The sequence below is a fragment of the Microtus pennsylvanicus genome, chromosome 5 (genome assembly GCF_037038515.1).
Source record: "Microtus pennsylvanicus isolate mMicPen1 chromosome 5, mMicPen1.hap1, whole genome shotgun sequence".
Taxonomy (NCBI): Eukaryota; Metazoa; Chordata; class Mammalia; order Rodentia; family Cricetidae; genus Microtus; species Microtus pennsylvanicus.
The window spans coordinates 93,800,376-93,820,184 of NC_134583.1; the positions used below are offsets into that span (position 1 = coordinate 93,800,376).

Here is a 19,809-nt window from a genome sequence, read left to right on the forward strand (position 1 = left end):
TCAATATACATATACAGATAATATAATAATACATAATTATTATTCTATGTATTATATGTCCTGTATCCTGTAATATATGTACATAATTATATATGTATATATGAATGTGTATATGGAATGTAAGCATTAAAAATGCAGTCACATTTGCAGGATATTTCATGGAACTAAAGATCATCATGTTAAGAAAAACAAGGCAGACTCAGGGCTAGGATTCAACTTTATTGGTAAAGTTCCTGCCTAGCAGGTACAAAACACCAGGACCCCAGAAAACGAGGCATGGTGGCCCACACCAGCGCTCCAGCATTCTGGAGATGGAGGCAGAAGGACAGAAGTCTGATTAGATTCAGCTCCATAGTGAGCTCAGTCTGGGCTACAGGACACCCTTTCTCAACAACAGCAAAAAGAAAATGAAACAATAAAGACTCTAGGTGTTGAGAAACACAAGAGTTTATGATACAGTATCATAAAATACCAGTAGCATAATTCTCTCTAAATGATGACACACATTTGCCTATACAGTCATAACAATTTTTAGTCTAAGTTTCAAAGAATCTATATTCTGTTTCTCCGTTTTGTAGCTTTGAACTTTAAATTGGTCTTATTCATTGATTTGTTCAGCGCATACTTTGGGGAACTCCTCTACAACAGAAACTATGGTTCACACTGCACTCAGATGTCAAAGTTCCCAGGACTGAGGATTTCTCAGTCTTTGTTACTGGAGAGGAAGAAAAGAGAGACAAGGAGATGGCAAATGTTTAGGTCATCGGTTCCATGGACTTCTGTGGAATAAACTATGCATGTTGCTGAGGTGCCTTGGAAGGAGATCTAGCAGCGAATGGAGGTTGAAGCAGGGCATCATACACACTGAGGAACACCTTGAGACTCCCGCCATTTTTCTTTGAGGTAGGCCTTGTACACTTCCCCATGGAAACAATAAATAAAACTGCTAATATCCAATTCTTCTTCCGTCCATTCTCACCTGACCCTGGGGTGCAGATGGTCATTTTTGTGGCCTTTTTAGTGATGTACCTGACCAGCCTCAGTGGAAACGCCACAATCGCTGTGGTTGTCCATACTAACCACTCGCTCCACACCCCCATGTACTTTTTCCTGGCTAACTTGGCAGTTCTGGAAATCTTCTACACATCAGCCATTGCACCTCTGGCCTTGGCAAACCTTCTCTCAATGGGCAAAACTCCTGTTTCCACTACTGGTTGTGGCACCCAGATGTTTTTCTTTGTCTTCTTGGGTGGAGCTGACTGTGTCCTGCTTGCAGTCATGGCGTACGACCGGTTTGTCGCAATATGCTACCCCCTGAGATACACACTTATCATGAGCTGGCCCTTGTGTGTGGAGATGGTGGTGGGGTCGCTGGTCCTGGGATTCCTTCTGTCACTGACACTAACTATTTTAATCTTCCATCTCCCGTTCTGCCATAACAACGAGATCTATCACTTCTACTGTGATATGCCTGCAGTCATGCGCCTGGCTTGTGCAGACACACACGTTCACAGGACCGCCCTGTTTGTCATCAGCTTCATTGTCCTGAGCATCCCCCTGTCTCTGATCTCCATCTCCTATGTCTTCATCATCACAACCATTTTACAGATCCGGTCTGCTGAAGGGCGACATTGAGCCTTCTCTACCTGCTCTTCCCACATCATAGTGGTCCTCCTGCAGTATGGCTGCACCAGTTTTATATATTTGTCTCCCAGTTCCAGCTACTCTCCTGAGATGGGCCGAATGGTGTCTGTGGTCTACACTTTTATCACACCCATTTTAAACCCTTTGATCTACAGTATGAGGAACAAGGAACTGAAAGACGCTCTAAAGAAGGCCTTGAGAAAGTTCTAGGGAGGGTGAACTTGTGATTTATTTTAATCAGGGCACTCTGAAAATGAAATGGAATTCTATTACTAATTATGAAGGTTCCAGACATACATGGTGCAATCTGTAATTCTGGTACTCGGGAGGCAGAAGCCGACTAAGCTACATAGGAAAATCCTGCCTCAACACAAATAAAACAACTGATTATAATAATAAGATAGTAATGGAATGACATGCATAATTCAGAAATGTCCTCAGCACTTGGAGACACATAGTCTGATTTGACTTCCAGAGAAAATTTATGCTTCTGTCTTTCTGAAAACAAAGCTATATCACATAAAGCAATATTATGCCCTGGACATGAATGGAGAGAGGCAAAGCAACATTCGTAGGGCAGCTATTACATACCAGGCACTTTGTATGGATTAACTTGATGTGGGAGTGTCATATATCAATCTGTTGATTTCATTGGTTAAGCAATAAAGAAACTGCTTGGCCCTGATAGGTTAAAAGATAGGTAGGAGGAGTAAACAGAACAGAATGCTGGGAGGAAGAGGAAGTGAGCTCAGACTCAACAGCTCTGCTCTCTGGAGAAAGAGACAACATGCTCCCCTCTCCCGGGCAGACGCATGCGATGAAGCTCAGACCCAGGATGGACGTAGGCTAGAATCTTCCCAGTAAGACCGGTGCTACAGAGATGATTAGAAATGGGCTAAATTAATATGTGAGAATTAGCCTAGAAGAGGCTAGATAGAAATGGGCCAAGCAGTGTTTAAATGAATACAGTTTGTGTGTTGTTATTTCGGGGCATAAGCTAGCCAGGCGGCCGGGGTGCGGGGGACACAGCCCTGCCGCTCCAATTACAACATTAACTCATGTATACCATGCTAATTTTTCAGGGGAAAAAATTGCAAGTGGCTAAAAAAAAAATGATATCTCCAAGATGAGAACACAGTATCTACAAAACTACAGGGTAAATTCTCTATGTGATGTTCTTATAATTTGGGCTTGCTTTGCCAATAGGACCATATGTAAATGCAGACAAGCTTCCCCATCTCTGTGGGCTCAAGTTTGCTTATTGTACAACTAGGTACTTAATGGAAAAAAATTAAAATTTAAATAATAGTAATAAATAATGATAAAAGCAACATGTAGGAAAATTTTTCTTTTGTATATTTTATTGTTATTAATGAAAATGAAAACTCACAAAAGGGCTCAGAACTTTTAAAGAGATTTCCAATAATGAAAAAGTGCAAAAAGGGGAAAGTTGTTTAATTTAATAAGTGAAAATAATGGGAATGATGAAAGCGAGCATCACTGAATCTTACAATTTTTGAGAATTTCTTCTTTTCTTTTTCTCTTCCTCTTGGAGATGGAGAGATGGCTCAGTGGATAAGAACACCTCTTGTTCTTGCAGAGGACCTGTGTTCAGTTCCCAGCACCCACATGGTTGTTCATTGCCATCCCTAACTCCAGTTCTAGGAAAGATGATGCCCTCTTCTGACCTCCTCAGGCATTGAACACGTGGTACACATACATGCATACAGGCAAAACACTCATACACATAGTATGAATCAAAAAGCATTTCTCCTTCTGGACAGTCATCAGAATCCGCTCTGGCTCTCAGTAGGAGTCATCACTACCTTGTAAGATGGACCATCCCTTACAAGACAACTCAAGTTGTTAAACTGAATCTCAGGCTAAAGTCTATCTATGACTCACATCCTTCTCCTGGTCCTTTTGTTTCTCCTCTCTAGAGTTCACTTCTATCTGACAGTTCTTCAAACATATTGTGACAGATTTTGTATTTTATTTTACACCATAACACAAAATCAGCTCATGATTTAGGAGTGTAACTTAGTTGGAAGAATCCAGTCTGAGAAATAGGAAGCTTGATCCCCAGCACTACAGCTATATGGTTCATGCCTATAATCCTAGTTCTTGAGAGGTGGAGACAGGAGAATCAGGAGAGCAAGCTCATCCTCTGTTACAAAGAGAGTTCAAAACTTACCTGGGTCAAACCCTGTCTCAACACCCCCAGAAAAGAGTGAAAAAGAAAATTAACACGAGGAAGAGGATGGTACAGAGTATGAGAGAGGACCATGGTCAAAGTATATTATATACTTATATGAAAATATCTTTATGACATCTAGTACTGTCTACAGTGGATACTAATTTATAAATGAGCAGCTTGGAGCTGGCGATATATTTCAATTAGTAAAATGTAGAACCTGAATTAGATTTCCAGTACCAAAACCTGGCAGAGCGGTGTGCCTTTGTGATCCCAGCACTTGGACAACAAAGACAGGAGGATCCCAAGGGCTCTCTGGCAAACCAGCCAAGCTAATTGTTAGTCTCAGATCCCAATAAGAGACTTTAATCTCAAAAATCGAGATGAAAGACTCCAGAGGAATAATAGTTGACTTCTGGCCTCTCCATGTATACACATGCTCATATGCCTGCACATATGTGCACACACACATGCGTGGTGGGAGGATTTAATTCAAAATGGATTAAAGACTGAGGGCTGAAAAGATGCTCCAAAGTTTAAGAGCTCTAGTTTTTCAAGAGGACCACAGTTCAGTTCCCAGCATCCATGTTCAGTGACTTACAAGAGCCTTTAGCTCCAGTTGAAAGGGATCCAAAGTTTTTCTCTGGTATCTGTGGGTACCTCTACATATATGTGTACAGACATACATGTCCACACACACACATACATGCACATAGATAAAATAATTTAAAAATCCTTAAAATTGATTTAAGACTTAAACATTAGATCCAAATTCTAAAATGCCTACAAAAAACATAAAAGGAAATATTCCAGATGTTGGTCTGGGCAATTGAATCAAGGGATGACACCAAATACAAGAGCCACAAAGCAAAAATAGGTTAAAAGGCAGCATCAAGCTAAAAGGCTTATGTATAACAGAGTGAAAAATGGCACAAAATAAGATACTATGTTTGAAAATTACACATCAGAAAAAGGGTTAATCTCCAAAACATGTATAGAACTCACACAACTCACTACTGAACATCTTAAAAACTAAATATTTAATCTAAAAATGACCTAAGAACATGAATGAACATTTCTCTCCGAAGACATACAAATAGCCAACAGGTAAATAAGAAGATGCTCAGTATCATAAATCATTAAGGATTTTGTAAATCAAAACCACAATACAGGACCTCAACCATGTTAAGATAGCTACTATCAAAAACAAAGATACTAAACTAATAATAATAATAATAATAATAATAATAATAATAATAAATAAACAAAACAAAAGACAGTACTGGAGAGATGACTTGGCAGGTAAAAACATTGGCTGCTCTTCAGAGGACCCTGGTTCTGTTCCTAGCACCTACATGGTAGTTCACAACCTTCTGTTAACTTCAGTTCCAGGGGATCCAATACTCTCTCTCACTGCTTCAGGCATAGCACATACATGGCACACATATATAAATACATGAAGACAAAATACCAAGTATATAAAATAAATAAATTCATTTGTCTTTTAAAAAAACTAAAGACAATACTCTTGTCAAAGATGCAAAGAGTTATAAACACCTAACACAATGTTGGGAAAGCAAAATGAGGGAGCCACTGTTGAAACACTATATACCTAGGCAGTGGTGGTGTACGCCTTTAATCCCAGCAGTGAGGAGGCAGAGGCACGTGGATCTCTCTGAGTTTGGGGCCAACCTGATCTACCAAGTGGGTTCCAGGACAGTCGGAGCTATCATACACCACAAAGCAAGATTTAATTCAGGCGGCACAAAAGAAGGGGGCAAGGGGAGCGGACTGAACAGACTTGGGAGCTGAACTTCAACCAAATGTCAGTTTAAGCAAGTATTTAAGCACAAAAATCACAAACATTTGTTGCCAAGTTAGTTATAATTTTCATCCATCAGAATTAAAAAAAAATCAGGGCCTTTCCTTAAGTGTTCTATCATTGTCAACCAACATACAATGCAAGCCTTTTAGTCCAACCAATCAGATTCTTCTGATCCTTCTGTTATTGGAAACAGTCATACTGTTTCCAGAGAACTACAGGTGCATAACAACTATTTCCATGGTGTAGGGAGGAGGTGTGTCACCTGCTGGACGGTTCCCAGGTCCCCTAGGGCTTGGGAACCTGAACTTTGTTTCACCCTGCAGGTAAAATGGAGTCTGAAGTCAAATGTCAGCACTTAGGACAAAATGCTTTGCCTGTTCCCAATGTTGCCATATGACATAGATACCCCACTTAATAGTATTTATTATAAATAATTGGAATTAGCCAGGTGTGATGACACACACCTTTAATTCCAGCCCCTGGGAGGAAGACGCAGGTAGATTTCTGTGAGTTTGACACCAGCCTGGTCTACAAAGTGAGCTGCAGGACAGCTAGGGCTGTTACACAGAGAACCCCTGTCTCAAAAAAACCAAACAAAAAGGAATCATTGAAATCATGTTCTGGAAGAGACATTGGTACCCAGGTTTCTTGACAGCACTCATGACGGTAGCTGAGACGAGGAAACAACCCAGATGCCCATAAAAATGACTACATGACAAAAATGTGGAAAACACATATAATGAAATATCACTTATTCTTTAAAAGGAAAAAATGGGCAGCAATATGATTTCATTGTGAGGGTGATGCACTATACAAAATGAGCCAATCACAAATGACAACTGCTTCATAATTCTATTTATATGAAATTCCAAACATTCAAACTCATAAAAGTTAGAAGCGTGGATACCAAGACAGGGTGGAAACATAAGTTGAGAAACTGCTAATTAATAGGTGTGGTGATTAAGAGAGAAATGTCCCCCACAGGCTTATGTGTCTGAGCACCCGGTCCCCAGTTGGTGGTGGTAGTTGGAGAGGTGGTAAGACTTTAGAGTTGCTAGCCTCATCCCACTTCCAGTTCACTTTCTCTGCTTCCTGTCTCCATTGAAAATATCATCTCTCCACTTACATAGATCTAATCTACATGGGAAGTAGAAAACGACAAGATCTCCTGAGTAAATTGGGAACATGGGGACCTTGGGGGAGGGTTGAAGGGGGACGGGAAGAGGCAGGGAGGGGAGCAGAGAAAAATGTTGAGCTCAATAAAAATCAATAAAAAGGTTTTAAAGTCTGTAATATATATGTGTGTGTGTGTGTGTGTGTGTGTGTGTGTGTGCGTGCAATCTCTATATATTGTGTTATATATATATATATACTTATATATACATAATTTATATTTAACAAAAATGGTTTAACAAAAAAAAGCTGGACGCACCATCTTCCTCTCTTTCTCTGCACACTGACTTCCCAGGCCTGAGCACGCCCCCTCTGTTACTCCTAAGGGGTGGGGGTGGGGTTGAAAATATCATCTCTCTGGCTTGCTGCTTGCTGCTGTGCCTCCCCACCATGATGGACTCCTATCTCTCTGAAACCAACAACCAAAACAAACCCTCTTGGCCATGGATTTTATCACAGCAGAGGAAAAGCAATGAAAATTAATACAACAAACATAAAGGCTTCAGGTGTGCAAGTAAGTTCAAGAAATCTCAGCAAAATTCTTCCTGTAGTTGTAGTGTGCACCTACAAATCTGTTGAGTGGATGAATCTTAAGTCAATCATTCTTATTAAAAATTATATTAGAAATAATTGGACAGAAAACTTGTTCAAAGAGCAAAGGCATTATGACTATATCCAAATTAATGTCTTTTGAGCCATTACTCCAATATTTGAAAACTGGCATTCTTTATTTACACGAATGTATTTCTTGTCTCCAGTTATTATTTGAGTTCTTCGTATTCAAGTTAATTTAAAACAAATTCAACTCTCTTACATTTCACAAATATGCCTAAATGCTACAAACTTTAATGTGGAAGATTAATATATCATGCTTGTATATGTATCCCTAAATATCATTGCTTCATATAAGATTCAGGGTAACAGATCAGGTAAATGGATAATTATTGCCTTTTGATATGGGTCTCATGACAAATCTCTTGCCCTGATGTAAACATTCAAAACTACTGCTTCCTTTCTGTTTTGGTGTCCATGTTTTAAAACTATTTTCCTTTGTCTGAAAGTTTATTCCCTACTAACTATTCTTCATATGAAAGCACAAAGGACTCTGAATAGCTATTGCAGTAATAATCAGGAAGAACAATGCTGAAAGAATATAACAATTCCTGACCTCAAGAATTATACTACAAGCCGGGCGGTGGTGGCGCACGCCTTTAATCCCAGCACTCGGGAGGCAAAGACAGGTGGATCTCTGTGAGTTCAAGACCAGCCTGGTCTACAGAGCTAGTTCCAGGACAGGCTCCAAAGCCACAGAGAAACCCTGTCTCGAAAAAAAAAAAAAGAATTATACTACAGAGATATAGTATAATTATACAGATATAAGGGTTCATGCCTCTGTGTGTTGATTTGCAACTGAATGGCTGTGGGACTAAGTGGGACAGAAACTTACAACTACAAATGACACCCAATGTTCAGCAACTACATCCACATAAAACCTGAGAGAAGCCGGGCCGTGGTGGAGCACGCCTTTAATCCCAGCACTCGGGAGGCAGAGGCAGGCGGATCTCTGGGAGTTCGAGGCCAGCCTGGTCTACAAGAGCTAGTGACAGGACAGGCTCCAAAGCCACAGAGAAACCCTGTCTCAAAAAAAATAAAAGCAAAACCAACCTGAGAGAACTTGGGAAGGATTCTAGGCAAAAAAAAAGAACAAAGTCAAGTACGACTTCTTGGTAGCAGTATTTTCTTGGGTGGGGTCTATTTGCTAGAGGCAAACAGAGGCATGGTTCCTTTAAGAGAGGCTTCCTGACTCAGCATTAGTAGCAAAAACCATATGGTTCTTTTAAGAGTGTTGAAATAGGAGCAGCGGGGCTGCGTCCCCGGCACCCGACCACCCCCATGGCTAGCTTTACCGGAAATAATTACACGGAAACTGTATTCTTTTAAACACTGCTTGGCCCTTTAGCTCTAGCCCTTACTGGCTAATTCTGATATCCCTATCAACCCAACTCTAATAATCTGTGGGCACCGGTCTTACTGGGAAGATTCTAGCCTACGTCCATCCTGGGTCGGAGCTTCATCACGTGCGTCTGCCTGGGAGCGGGGCATGGCGTCTCTCTGCTCCAGAGAGCAGAGCTGTCGAGTCTCTGAGGTCACTTCCTCTTCCTCCCAGCATTCTGTTCTGTTTACTCCACCCACCTATGTTCTAAGCTATGAGCCAAGCAAGTTATTACTTAACCAATGAAATCAACAGATTGATATATGACACTCCCACATCATAAGAGGCCCTGTTACCAAACACTTAAATGGTGTTTATAATCGTCAGTGCAATGCTTCTTGTTGTTGACATGGACCTAGAAATAAATGTGACTTCTGCCAGTAACTATGCCAAAAAGCTAGACTCCCAGGAAACCAAGGAATGGGGCAGAACCAGCCACCAAAGCTGCAACATTAATCCTAGCCATGCTGCTAAAAAAAATTAAAGACTCATGTGGTCAGAAAAAGATAGAGATATTCAATAGCAGATTAAAATGAAAAAACTCTCTAAACGGTTTACAGCATGTTTTAAAATATATGTAGGCTTGGGAGAGAAAAGTAAAAGGATAGAGAAAGTCCTTAAAAAGGAAACAGAGGCCGGGCGTTGGTGGCGCACGCCTTTAATCCCAGCACTTGGGAGGCAGAGGCAGGCGGATCTCTGTGAGTTCGAGGCCAGCCTGGTCTACAGAGCTAGTTCCAGGACAGGCTCCAAAGCCACAGAGAAACCCTGTCTCGAAAAAAACCAAAAAAAAAAAAAGGAAACAGAGTAGCCGGGCAGTGGTGGCACACACCTTTAATCCCAGCACCTGGAAGGCAGAGGCAGGCGGATCTCTGTGAGTTAGAGGCCAGCCTGGTCTACCAGAGCTAGTTCCAGGACAGGCTCTAAAACTACAATGAAACCCTGTCTCAAAAAACAAACAAAAAAAAGAAAACAGTATTAAAAATCAGTCATGTAAAGTTGAAAAATACAGAAAGTCTAGATACTGTATGTTATTGAGTTGCCTTTGAATTGTTTGCTGAGGAAGGAGCAACAACTGCTAAAAGACATTTGATTACAAATGCTTCTGGATTAAACCAACCTATATATTTTTAAAATATCTTGACCTCAAAATTCAAGTCAAAAGACATGTTACTTTGGGAAAGAGGCTCTGCTTTTATTTCCACAGGAAATAAGAGGCTGTGGATTCATTCTGGGTTAAGAAAAATCAGGTTTGGCCAAGGAAGATTCCATGAAAGATCTCCAATAGTAGTGGGTGACCCAGATGATCTAATGTCTCAGAAGATCTGTGGAAGTTTCCTCTGAGTTCTACATCAGAACAGCTTCAAGGTAACTGATTGAGGTGATCCACCTCGGAAAACTCCAGTCAAGATTTAACCATAATCCTAAATTTTCTCAGGGTCTCTCAGAGATTGCCAATGCCCCAATAATCAGGAAGTAGCCTAGAAAACTATGCCCACATTCCCAAAACATAGATTATGGATGTTTGTCTTTGTTTAAAGTGTTGTTTACAAGTTGTTATGGATAATTGTCAGGAAAAAAAGCTAAACAAAGGAAATTAGATTCAAAATTCTTGTTTTCAAAAGGGAAAATGCTCTGGGATAATACTCGTGTCACAGTAAAGATTCGTTACTCATATTGGTTTTTTTTTATTTTAATTTTTTTGTTTTTTCAAGACAAGGTTCTCTTTAGCTTTGGAGCCTGTCCTGGAACTAGCCTCGAACTCACAAAAATTTGCCTGCCTCTGCCTCCCGAGGGCTGGGATTAAAGGCATCTCTCACCAATGCCCAGCTTCATATTGGTTTAATAAAATGCTGATTGTCCAGTAGTCAGGCAGGAAGTAGAATTGGAGCAACCAGACTAGGAGAATTCTGGGAAGAAGAAAGGCAAAAACACAGCTGCATGCCAGACACAGTGGAAATAAGATGAGAATACCATACTAAGAAAAGGTACCAAGCCATGTGGCTAAACATAGATAAGAATTTGGGGTTACACACACTGAGACAATGGGGATGTTCTATTGGGAACTCACCAAGGCCAGCTGGCCTGGATCTGAAAAAGCCTGGGATAAAACCAGACTCGCTGAACATAGCGGACAATGAGGACTACTGAGAACTCAAGAACAATGGCAATGGGTTTTTGATCCTACTGCACGTACTGGCTTTGTGGGAGCCTAGGCAGTTTGGATGCTCACCTTACTAGACCTGGATGGAGGTGGGTGTTCCTTGAACTTCCCATAGGGCAAGGAACCCTGATTGCTCTTTGGGCTGACGAGGGAGGGGGACTTGTTTGGGGAAGGGAGAGGGAAATGGGAGGCGGTGGCGGGGAAGAGACAGAAATCTTTAATAAATAAATAAATTAAAAAAAGAATTTGGGGTTATTTTAAGTTGTAAGAGCTAATTAGTAATAAAGTTGAGCAATAGGCCAAACAGTTTATAATTGATATAAGCCTCTGTGTACTTATTTGGACCCGAATGGCTGCAGGACCAGGCAGGACAAAAACTTCTGTCTACAAATTCTAATTCTTAAACAACAACAAAAATATATAAGGTTTCTTAATTTCAGTTGCCCACAAGGGGCAAATTAATTTAATTTCTTCATGGTGATGAGCTTGGTAGTTTGACTCAGTTAAAAGTGTGACCTGAACAATATAATTTCATTTTCAGAATTGTATTTTTAATTTAATTAATTTTTATGTGTGTAGGTGTTTTGCCTGCATGCAAATCTGTGTACCACATGCATGCAGTGTCCATGGAGGCCAGAAGAGGGCATCAGATCCTCTTGGACTGTTTATGACCAACCTTGTGGATGCTGGGACTGGATCCTGGATACTCTGGAAGAGTAGTCAAGTGTTCTTGACCACTGAGGCATCTCTGCAAGCCCCATCTTCACAACTGCTAACATTAAACATGATTAAAAACACTATCTCTTACCTCTTATCAGCTGTAGTTCCCAGTGTCAGCACTAACACTTTGTTTCTTAAAATACATTTTTCTTTTGTTTAGAAAACCTAATATATCATATTCATGGGGGACGAAGACCAAACTAGAGAGACCAGCTAACTCTATTTCCATCTTCCTGAAAATCCAGATGTTTGCCTTTGTGAGCTTCCTGCTAATGTACACTGGCAGTATCACTTGAAGTGCCAGTCTCTCAGCGTCTGGGCTGAGTGACAGTTCCACACTCTTATGTATTCCTTTCTGGTCAACATGACAGTTCTTAAACTCTTTCACTGGTGTCCCTCAAGCTTTGGTCAACCTCCTGACCGTGAGAAGAATGCTGTCTTTCTCTTCCAGACCTAGGTGATAAATGATGTACACCTTCTCACTGCCTTTTTGGGGACTTGCTCTTGGAATCCAGTCATTACTCTGCAAATCAATTTGGGGACCACAAGAAATACCCACAGCTGAGTGCCTCATCTGACACCCTCAGATCTCCCAACTGGCAGATTGCACCAACTTCTTAATACTTCAAACTTCAAGCAATTCCTTCTCCTAACAACCGACTGACTCAGCTTCCAGGAAGCACCAGCAAATGACTCATATTGTGGAGATGAGAAGCTTCCGTGGCATCATGGTCAAGTTTTAGATTCATTAGTAAAATCATTGTTTTCATCCACTGAATCCAGGATGGTGTGTTGTACACATTAGATAAAGGCAATAGTTCCCAGAGTTAAACATCAAAGTTATACAATGGGTGTTTTAGTTAGCGTTTCTGTTGCTGTGAAGAGATATCATGACCAAGGCAACTCTTATAAAGGAAAACATTTCACCGGGGCTGACTTACAAATCAGACGTTTAGTCCATTGTTGTCATGGCAAGAAACATGGTGGCCTGCAGGCAGATGTGGTGCTGGAGAGGTAGCTGAGAGTTCTACACCTTGACCTGCAGGCAGCAGAAGGAAACTGTGCCACACAGGGCAAAGCATATGAAGCCTCAAAGCCCATCGCCACATTAACACACTTCCTCCAGCAAGGTCACACCTCCTACTAGTGCCACTGTCTATAGGCCTATGAAGATCATTTTCTTTCAGACCACCACAATAGGCAACCTAATTCAGTAGGAAAGAAACGCAATGCTAGATAAATACCAAAATTCACTTTGAATATAACAATGACTTATATGTACCATATGCTATAGGCTGAAAAAATAGCTCCTCAAAACTACCCAGATCCTAATTCCAAGAACTTTGATTACATTACTGCAAGGGGGTGTTGAGGAGGGGGTCCCTGCAAGCTCTACTGCTGGCATAGAAATGAACCACAAGAGGCAAGAAGGAAACTTGGTTCAGCACAACTGAGTTAGCAAAAATGGTTCAGCCCTCAGCAGTTTATTTTTACATATTTAAACACAGTAAAACTTTGGGAACAAATTTCCTCATGGCAATTATTACAGGAAAACTTAGGGCATGACTACATTGAAACTCCTTGGCAATGGATATGTCTTTTGCAAAGCACCTGCGACCTCTTTCTAAAAGAAACAGCACTCAAGATAGGGGTCTAAGGAGGAAAGGTTTGTAGCAAAACTAATAGTAAACTCTTTTGCAAAGTACATGGGACCTCTTTTACAAGAATGGACTCTGAGAAGCAATGCTCAGGAGTCTGGGGGTTGGTGAAGCTTTGCTCTGCAGGATGCCTTTTACATGTTCAAACATAAAAAATCAGCTTTAACTGACTTGTGCACACCACATACATAATCTATACTTCTATTAATGCAGACATGTAAGCTATTTTTAAAGATTTACATGTTTTCAGAGCAAAGGGACCAAATACCAATGAAAATGGGTGACTTGGGTGATGCAGCATCTCAGAGTGTCTCTGTTACAGTTTTCTCAGAGTTCTGAATCCCAAACAGCTTCAAGGCTGCTGGCTGAGATGGTCCCGTCTCACACACTACTCCAGCCAAGACTTCACATAAGCCTTATACTTTCTCGTTGCATAGAGATTGGACAACAAATACTACAGCTACCTGTCCCAGGACTTGATTATCCCAATTTTCCCAGGGTCTCCTAAAGAAGCCAGCACATCTAGACAACAGGAAGCAGTCAGGAGAACACAACGCCCACATTCCCAAGAGGTAGGGTGGATGGCTTTTGGTCCTTTGATGAGTTATACTTATAGATATTTGTAATCATTTAGGGAGGGGTTGATTACAAGTTGTTATTAGTCATGGTCAGGAAAAAAATCTAAACAAAGGAGTTAGATAAAAGTATGTCTTTCTGAAGGAAAGGGGGATATACTATAAAAATAATATCTGGAGGCATCATAATCCCTGACTTCAAATTCTACTACAGAGCTACAGTACTGAAAACAGCCTGGTACTGGCATAAGAACAGACAAATGGACCAATGGAACTGAACAGAAGACCTGGATATCAATACACACATCTTCAAACACCTGATATTTGATAAAGAAGCAAAAAATACCAAATGGAAAAAAAGAAAGCATATTTAACAAGTGGTGCTGGCATAACTGGATATCAACATGTAGAAAAATGAAAATAGACCCATATCTATCACCATGCACAAAACTCAAGTCCAAATGGATCAAAGACCTCAACACAAAACCAGCCACACTGAACCTTATAGAAGAGAAAGTAGGAAGTACACTTGAACACATTGGCATAGGGAACCACTTCCTAAATATAACCCCAGCAGCACAGACATTGAGAGAAACAATTAATAAATGGGACCTCCTAAAACTGAAAAGCTTCTGTAAAGCAAAGAACATGGTCAACAAGACAAAACGACAGCCTACAGAATGGGAAAAGATCTTCACTAGTCCCACATAAGACAAAGGTCTGATCTCCAATACATACAAAGAACTCAAGAAATTGGACACCAAAAGATCACATAATCCAATTTTTTAAAAAAAATGGAGTACAGACCTAAACAGAGAACTCTCAACAAAGGAATCTAAAATGGCTGAGACACTTAAGGAAATGTTCAACATCCTTAGTCATCAGAGAAATACAAATCAAAACAACTCTGAGATTCCATCTTATACCCATAAAAATGGCCAAGATCAAAAACACTGATGACAACCTATGCTGGAGAGATTGAGGGGAAAAGGAAACACTTCTGCATTGCTGGTGGGAATGCAAGTGGTACAACCCTTTTGGATGTCAGTGTGTCTCAGAAAATTAGGAAACAACCTTTCTCAAGACCCAATAATACCACTTTCAGGTATATATCAAAAGATGCTCAATCATGCCACAAGGACATATGCTCAACTATGTTCATAGCAGCTTTGTTTGTCATAGCCAGAACCTGGGAACAACCTAAATGCCCCTCGATCGAACAATGGATAAGGAAAATGTGGTACATTTATACAATGGAGTACTACATAGCAGAAAAAATAACAACAGCTTGAATTTTGCAGGAAAATGGATGGAGCTAGAAAACATCATTTTGAGTGAGGTAACCCAGACACAGAAAGACAATTATCACATGTACTCACTCATAGGTAGTTTTTAAACATAAAGCAAAGAAAGCCAGCCTACAAACTACAATCCCAGAGAACTTAGACAACAATGAGGACACTAAGAGAGACTTACATTGATATAATCTACATGGGAAGTAAAGTAGAAAAAGACAAGATCTCCTGAGTAAATCGGGAACATGGGGACTTTGGAGGAGGGTTGAAGAGGGGAGGGCAGAGGCAGGGAGGGGAGCAGAGAAAAATGTAGAGCTCAATAAATATCAATAAAATAAATTTTTTAAAAAAAAGTCTTTGTCATTATTTGGGAGCTGATGGTCCAAAGAACTACTCAATATGCTCATTGTCTCTTTTCTGTAAACCTGCTTTGCAACAACTTATGATTTTACTCTTTAAAAGGTCCCAAGAAATGGATGTGGGGCTGCTCTCCTTAACCAGACAGCCAGCTTTTAGATGCACCCCAGTAAAATCAAGCTTCAAGTCTGGCTCAAGATTGTGATAATTGATATAGATATGAATAATTTGCATTAGTATAGATTTTGCTTTATTGATAGAGATTTAAGGTCAATTTTGTTATATGTATAAGTGTTTCTGATTTTGATTAAGGTATTGTGATTGTGTAGTTCATTTAAATATGTACTGTATAATTAAGAAATATAGGTTGTTAATGGATAATCGATAAAAGTAAAGCTTGTAGTCATGTTAGTTAGATTTTCTAGATATATAGAGATATATTTTAGATAGACATTCTTCATGTCTTTCAAAGATTACAGAATAGGACATTAAATGTTTTAATAACTGAGGACTTTTCATGACAATGAGACACTCTGCTCCTGGCAGCACCAATCTACTTCAAGAGGAAGATGGGCATCGAAGAGGATCCTTATGGAGTTGGATAGCCATTTGGGCAAGAAACTGCTCTTGCCTGGACTATTGCATAAACTGGACACAGAGAACCCGCAGAGTGAGGACTACTGAACTTGCCTAAAGGTGAGATGATCTTTCGGGGTTCCTGATTCATGAAAGAGTCTGCAAGACATTCTTCAGGACAAGCAGATAGTGACTGCCTTTGAAATTTCCTGCTTTGTGGAAATGTCTGCTGCAAACTATGGGCCTGTAGGCTGAAGATGGATGCCCCAACGGTACAGAGGAACTTTGAATGACTGTCTAGGCAGCGAGATGTCTCTGTCATTTCTAGAGTTTAAAAGTTGCTTTTTTCTTGTTTGCTTAGGTCATATTGTATCTTTCTGGAGTCTTTGATGGAGTTAAGAATAGTTAGTTATACTTATAGCTTTCCTTAGTTATGATAAAGATTATTGTAACTTTTACTTGATAACTGTTTTGTTATATGTAATTTTGTTATGTTAAAGTTAAAGCCTTTTTTTTTTTGTTTAAACCGAAAAAGGGGAAAACATATCCCCCTTTAATTGTAAAAGAACGTTTATAAACCATATTTGGGAACATGGGCGCAGTTTTTTTCTCTCCAAACTGCTTCCTGCTGAATGGGGGCGTCGTTCATGGTATAACCTATGTGCCAGGGTCATCTCAGTTGGCAGTTGAGCGAAGTAATTTTTTGAAGATGTTCACAACAACCCTTCAGGAGGGCATGGTCTATCATACCATATCGGGATAAATGCAATCCACAAGGTCTGATCCTCTGTGAAAACAAAAGAAGACCCTTTCCAAAGCATCATATCCTTAGACCCAAATTCTGAAGTCATATCCTCATGATATCCGTTCTGGTTCCACTTGGCAGCCCATATAATGAAATGTCTCTCTGTACTTAGCTCCTTCACAGTCAAAATTTTTAAAGAAAACACAATGTACATAATCCAGACTCTCTGTGAATTTTCCATTTTTACGTGGCTTATTTTTCTTTATTTCTTTTAATCTCTTAACTATCTGTACTCTGTCTCTTTAAAGACTTTACCTTTTTTTTAAAACCATTAACTTTATTCTCTATATTCTTTTTCTTCTCTCTCCCAAGCCTACATACATTCATCCAACAGTGTGACTCATTTAATGGTCTGAATCTGTCCTATTATGAATCTGCAATTTTTTACTATCCATGAGCACTTTTGATTTGTTTCTTTAAATCACTAGGCGCTTAAGAATCTAAGCTGTGACATTCCTAGGTTAACTTTTTGCTTTTTGAGCGTATATCTTTGACCTGGAATAACTGTAGACCAGGCTGTCTTTGAACTCTCAGAGATCCGTTTGTCTCTGCCTCCCAGGCATTGGGATTAAAGGTGTTTGCTACTACTTGAACTCACAGAGATCTGTTTGTCTCTGCCTTTTAGACACTGGGATTAAAGGCGTGTGCTACCACACCCAACTACTCTCTTTCTTCCTTATTTTTGTTTTTACTTTAAGAACTTGAACTTTTAGTCTGCATATATTTTCAACACACTGTAAACCATTTAGAAATTTTCATTGTCTTTGAATCTCTCTTTACTGTATATCTCTCTGTTTTTTGACCACATGAGTCTTTAATTTACCAAGCAATCTCAGTAGGACTAAAGGCGTGGCTTTGCCGGCTAGATGTAGCCCATTCCTTAGCTTTCCAGCCTCATGGCGTTTCAAGGTCCCTGCCAGCAAGCGAGCTTCAGCAGCCTGTGCTTGCAAACCGCATGAACCACCTGCGTAAAAGAGTCAGAGTTTGCCCTGGCAGGACAGCCCAGAAAGCCGGCATTTTTAAACGGCACAGCTTTTTCCTGCCACGGCTTAAAACCGAAAAGCATGCGTTCAGCTTTTCGTCAACATTGTTTAAGTGTTTCATGGCAGGACCTCTTAATGAGCTGCAGGCTTTAGAGCTAAAGCTGAGTCAGGAAGCCTCTCTTAGATGAGGCGCTTGCTTGCCTCTGGCAAGCAGAGTAGACCCAAGAGAGTGCTGCTACCAAGAAACCATGCACAAAGCTGTCATTTTGTTCTAGAATTACTTCCCAAGCTGTCTCAGGCTTTATGTGGAAGCAGTTGTCCACGTTGGGCGCCATTTGTAGTAATAGGGGCGGCGTGGCTGCGTCCCCAACACCCCAGCCGCCTGCTCGGCTAGCTTTTGCCCCGAAATAATTACACACAAACTGTATTCATTTAAACACTGCTTTGGCCCATTTCTATCTAGCCTCTTCTAGGCTAATTCTCATATATTAATTTAGCCCATTTCTAATCATCTGTGTAGCGCCCCTAGGTGCGCTTACCGGGAAGATTCTAGCCTATGTCCATCCTGGGTTGGAGCTTCATTGCTTGCATCTGCCTGGGAGCTGGGAGCATGGTGTCTCTCTGAAGGCGTCTGCTCCCGAGAGGAGAGCTGTCGAGTCTGACCTAACTTCCTCTTCCTCCCAGCGTTTTGTTCTGTTTACTCCTCCCACCTATCTTCTAACCAATGAAATGGGCCAAGGCAGTTCCTTTATTAGCCAATGACCTTCCTCCATCAGATAATAATCTTATTCTCGGAATTAGCACTTCTCTAAGCTCTTCCTCACTTTCCCACTAAATAGTAATAATAAAGAGCATTTCATCCCTTCCCCATAGGATGAGCAGTTAATGCCATACAGCCCATTATCCTATTTTTTCTTATGGCCTTTCGAGAAAAGGTTTCTCTGTAGCTTTGGAGCTTGTCCTGGAGGTCAGAAGAGGGCATCCAATCCCCTGGACTGAAGTTACAGTTGTGACCCACTTGTAGGTACTGAGATTTGAATCCAAGTCCCTGGAAGACTACGCAGTGCTCTTAAATGCTGACCATCTCTCTAAACACAGAATATTGTTTTTAAGACAGTGCTATTATGTAGTTTTGGTCGGCTTAGGTCTCATTACGTAGAGCTGGCCTCAAACACACAGGATCCACTTGCCTCAGCCGCCTGAGTTCTGAGAGTAAATGTATGTGACACCACATCCAACTGTTTTACAAGTTTTTAAAATGCATGATATATGTATTATAACAAATAGGATTACCTTTAAAAACTGGAGAAAATGTAAATCTAAAGGAAGTTGGTATTGCTGTGAGGTATCCACCAAAGACTACTTAGACATAGGTTTAAGTTGATAGTAGGTCTTTTATTATTATTATTATTTTGGTTTTTTGAGACAGGGTTTCCTCTGTGGCTTTGGATCCTGTCCTAGAACTAGCCCTAGTAGACCAGGCTGGCCTTGAACTCAGAGAGATCTGCCTGCCTCTGCCTCCCAGTGCTGGGATTGAAGGCGTGTGCCACCACTGCCCGGCTCTAGTAGGTCTTTATTAGATGGCCTGGAACTACAATGGGTATTCAGGGCCCCAGTGCTGTCCTGAGCCTCTCAAGGTGAGCTTACAAGCACAGAAACCACACCGAATTGACACACCTTAGCAAGTACAGTTAGTCAGAAGCCAAACTACAGGAACCTAAAAGCAAGGTCAGTACATCTAGGGACTTCCCCAGTCTATGGGACCTTGATAAATTAGGTCTTTGTTTTCTCTCTCTCTCTCTCTCTCTCTCTCTCTCTCTCTCTCTCTGTGTGTGTGTGTGTGTGTGTGT

At 40.6% G+C, this 19,809-nt stretch overlaps 1 protein-coding gene across 1 annotated transcript; it reads left to right on the forward strand.

Moving 5' to 3' along the window:
- The first annotated feature begins 924 nt into the window (after window positions 1–924).
- Window positions 925–1,854, forward strand: LOC142851089 (olfactory receptor 10V1-like). Its single transcript, XM_075975000.1, is given in 1 exon segment — window positions 925–1,854. A coding segment is annotated over 1 exon segment (930 nt).
- Window positions 1,855–19,809: the final 17,955 nt, after the last annotated feature.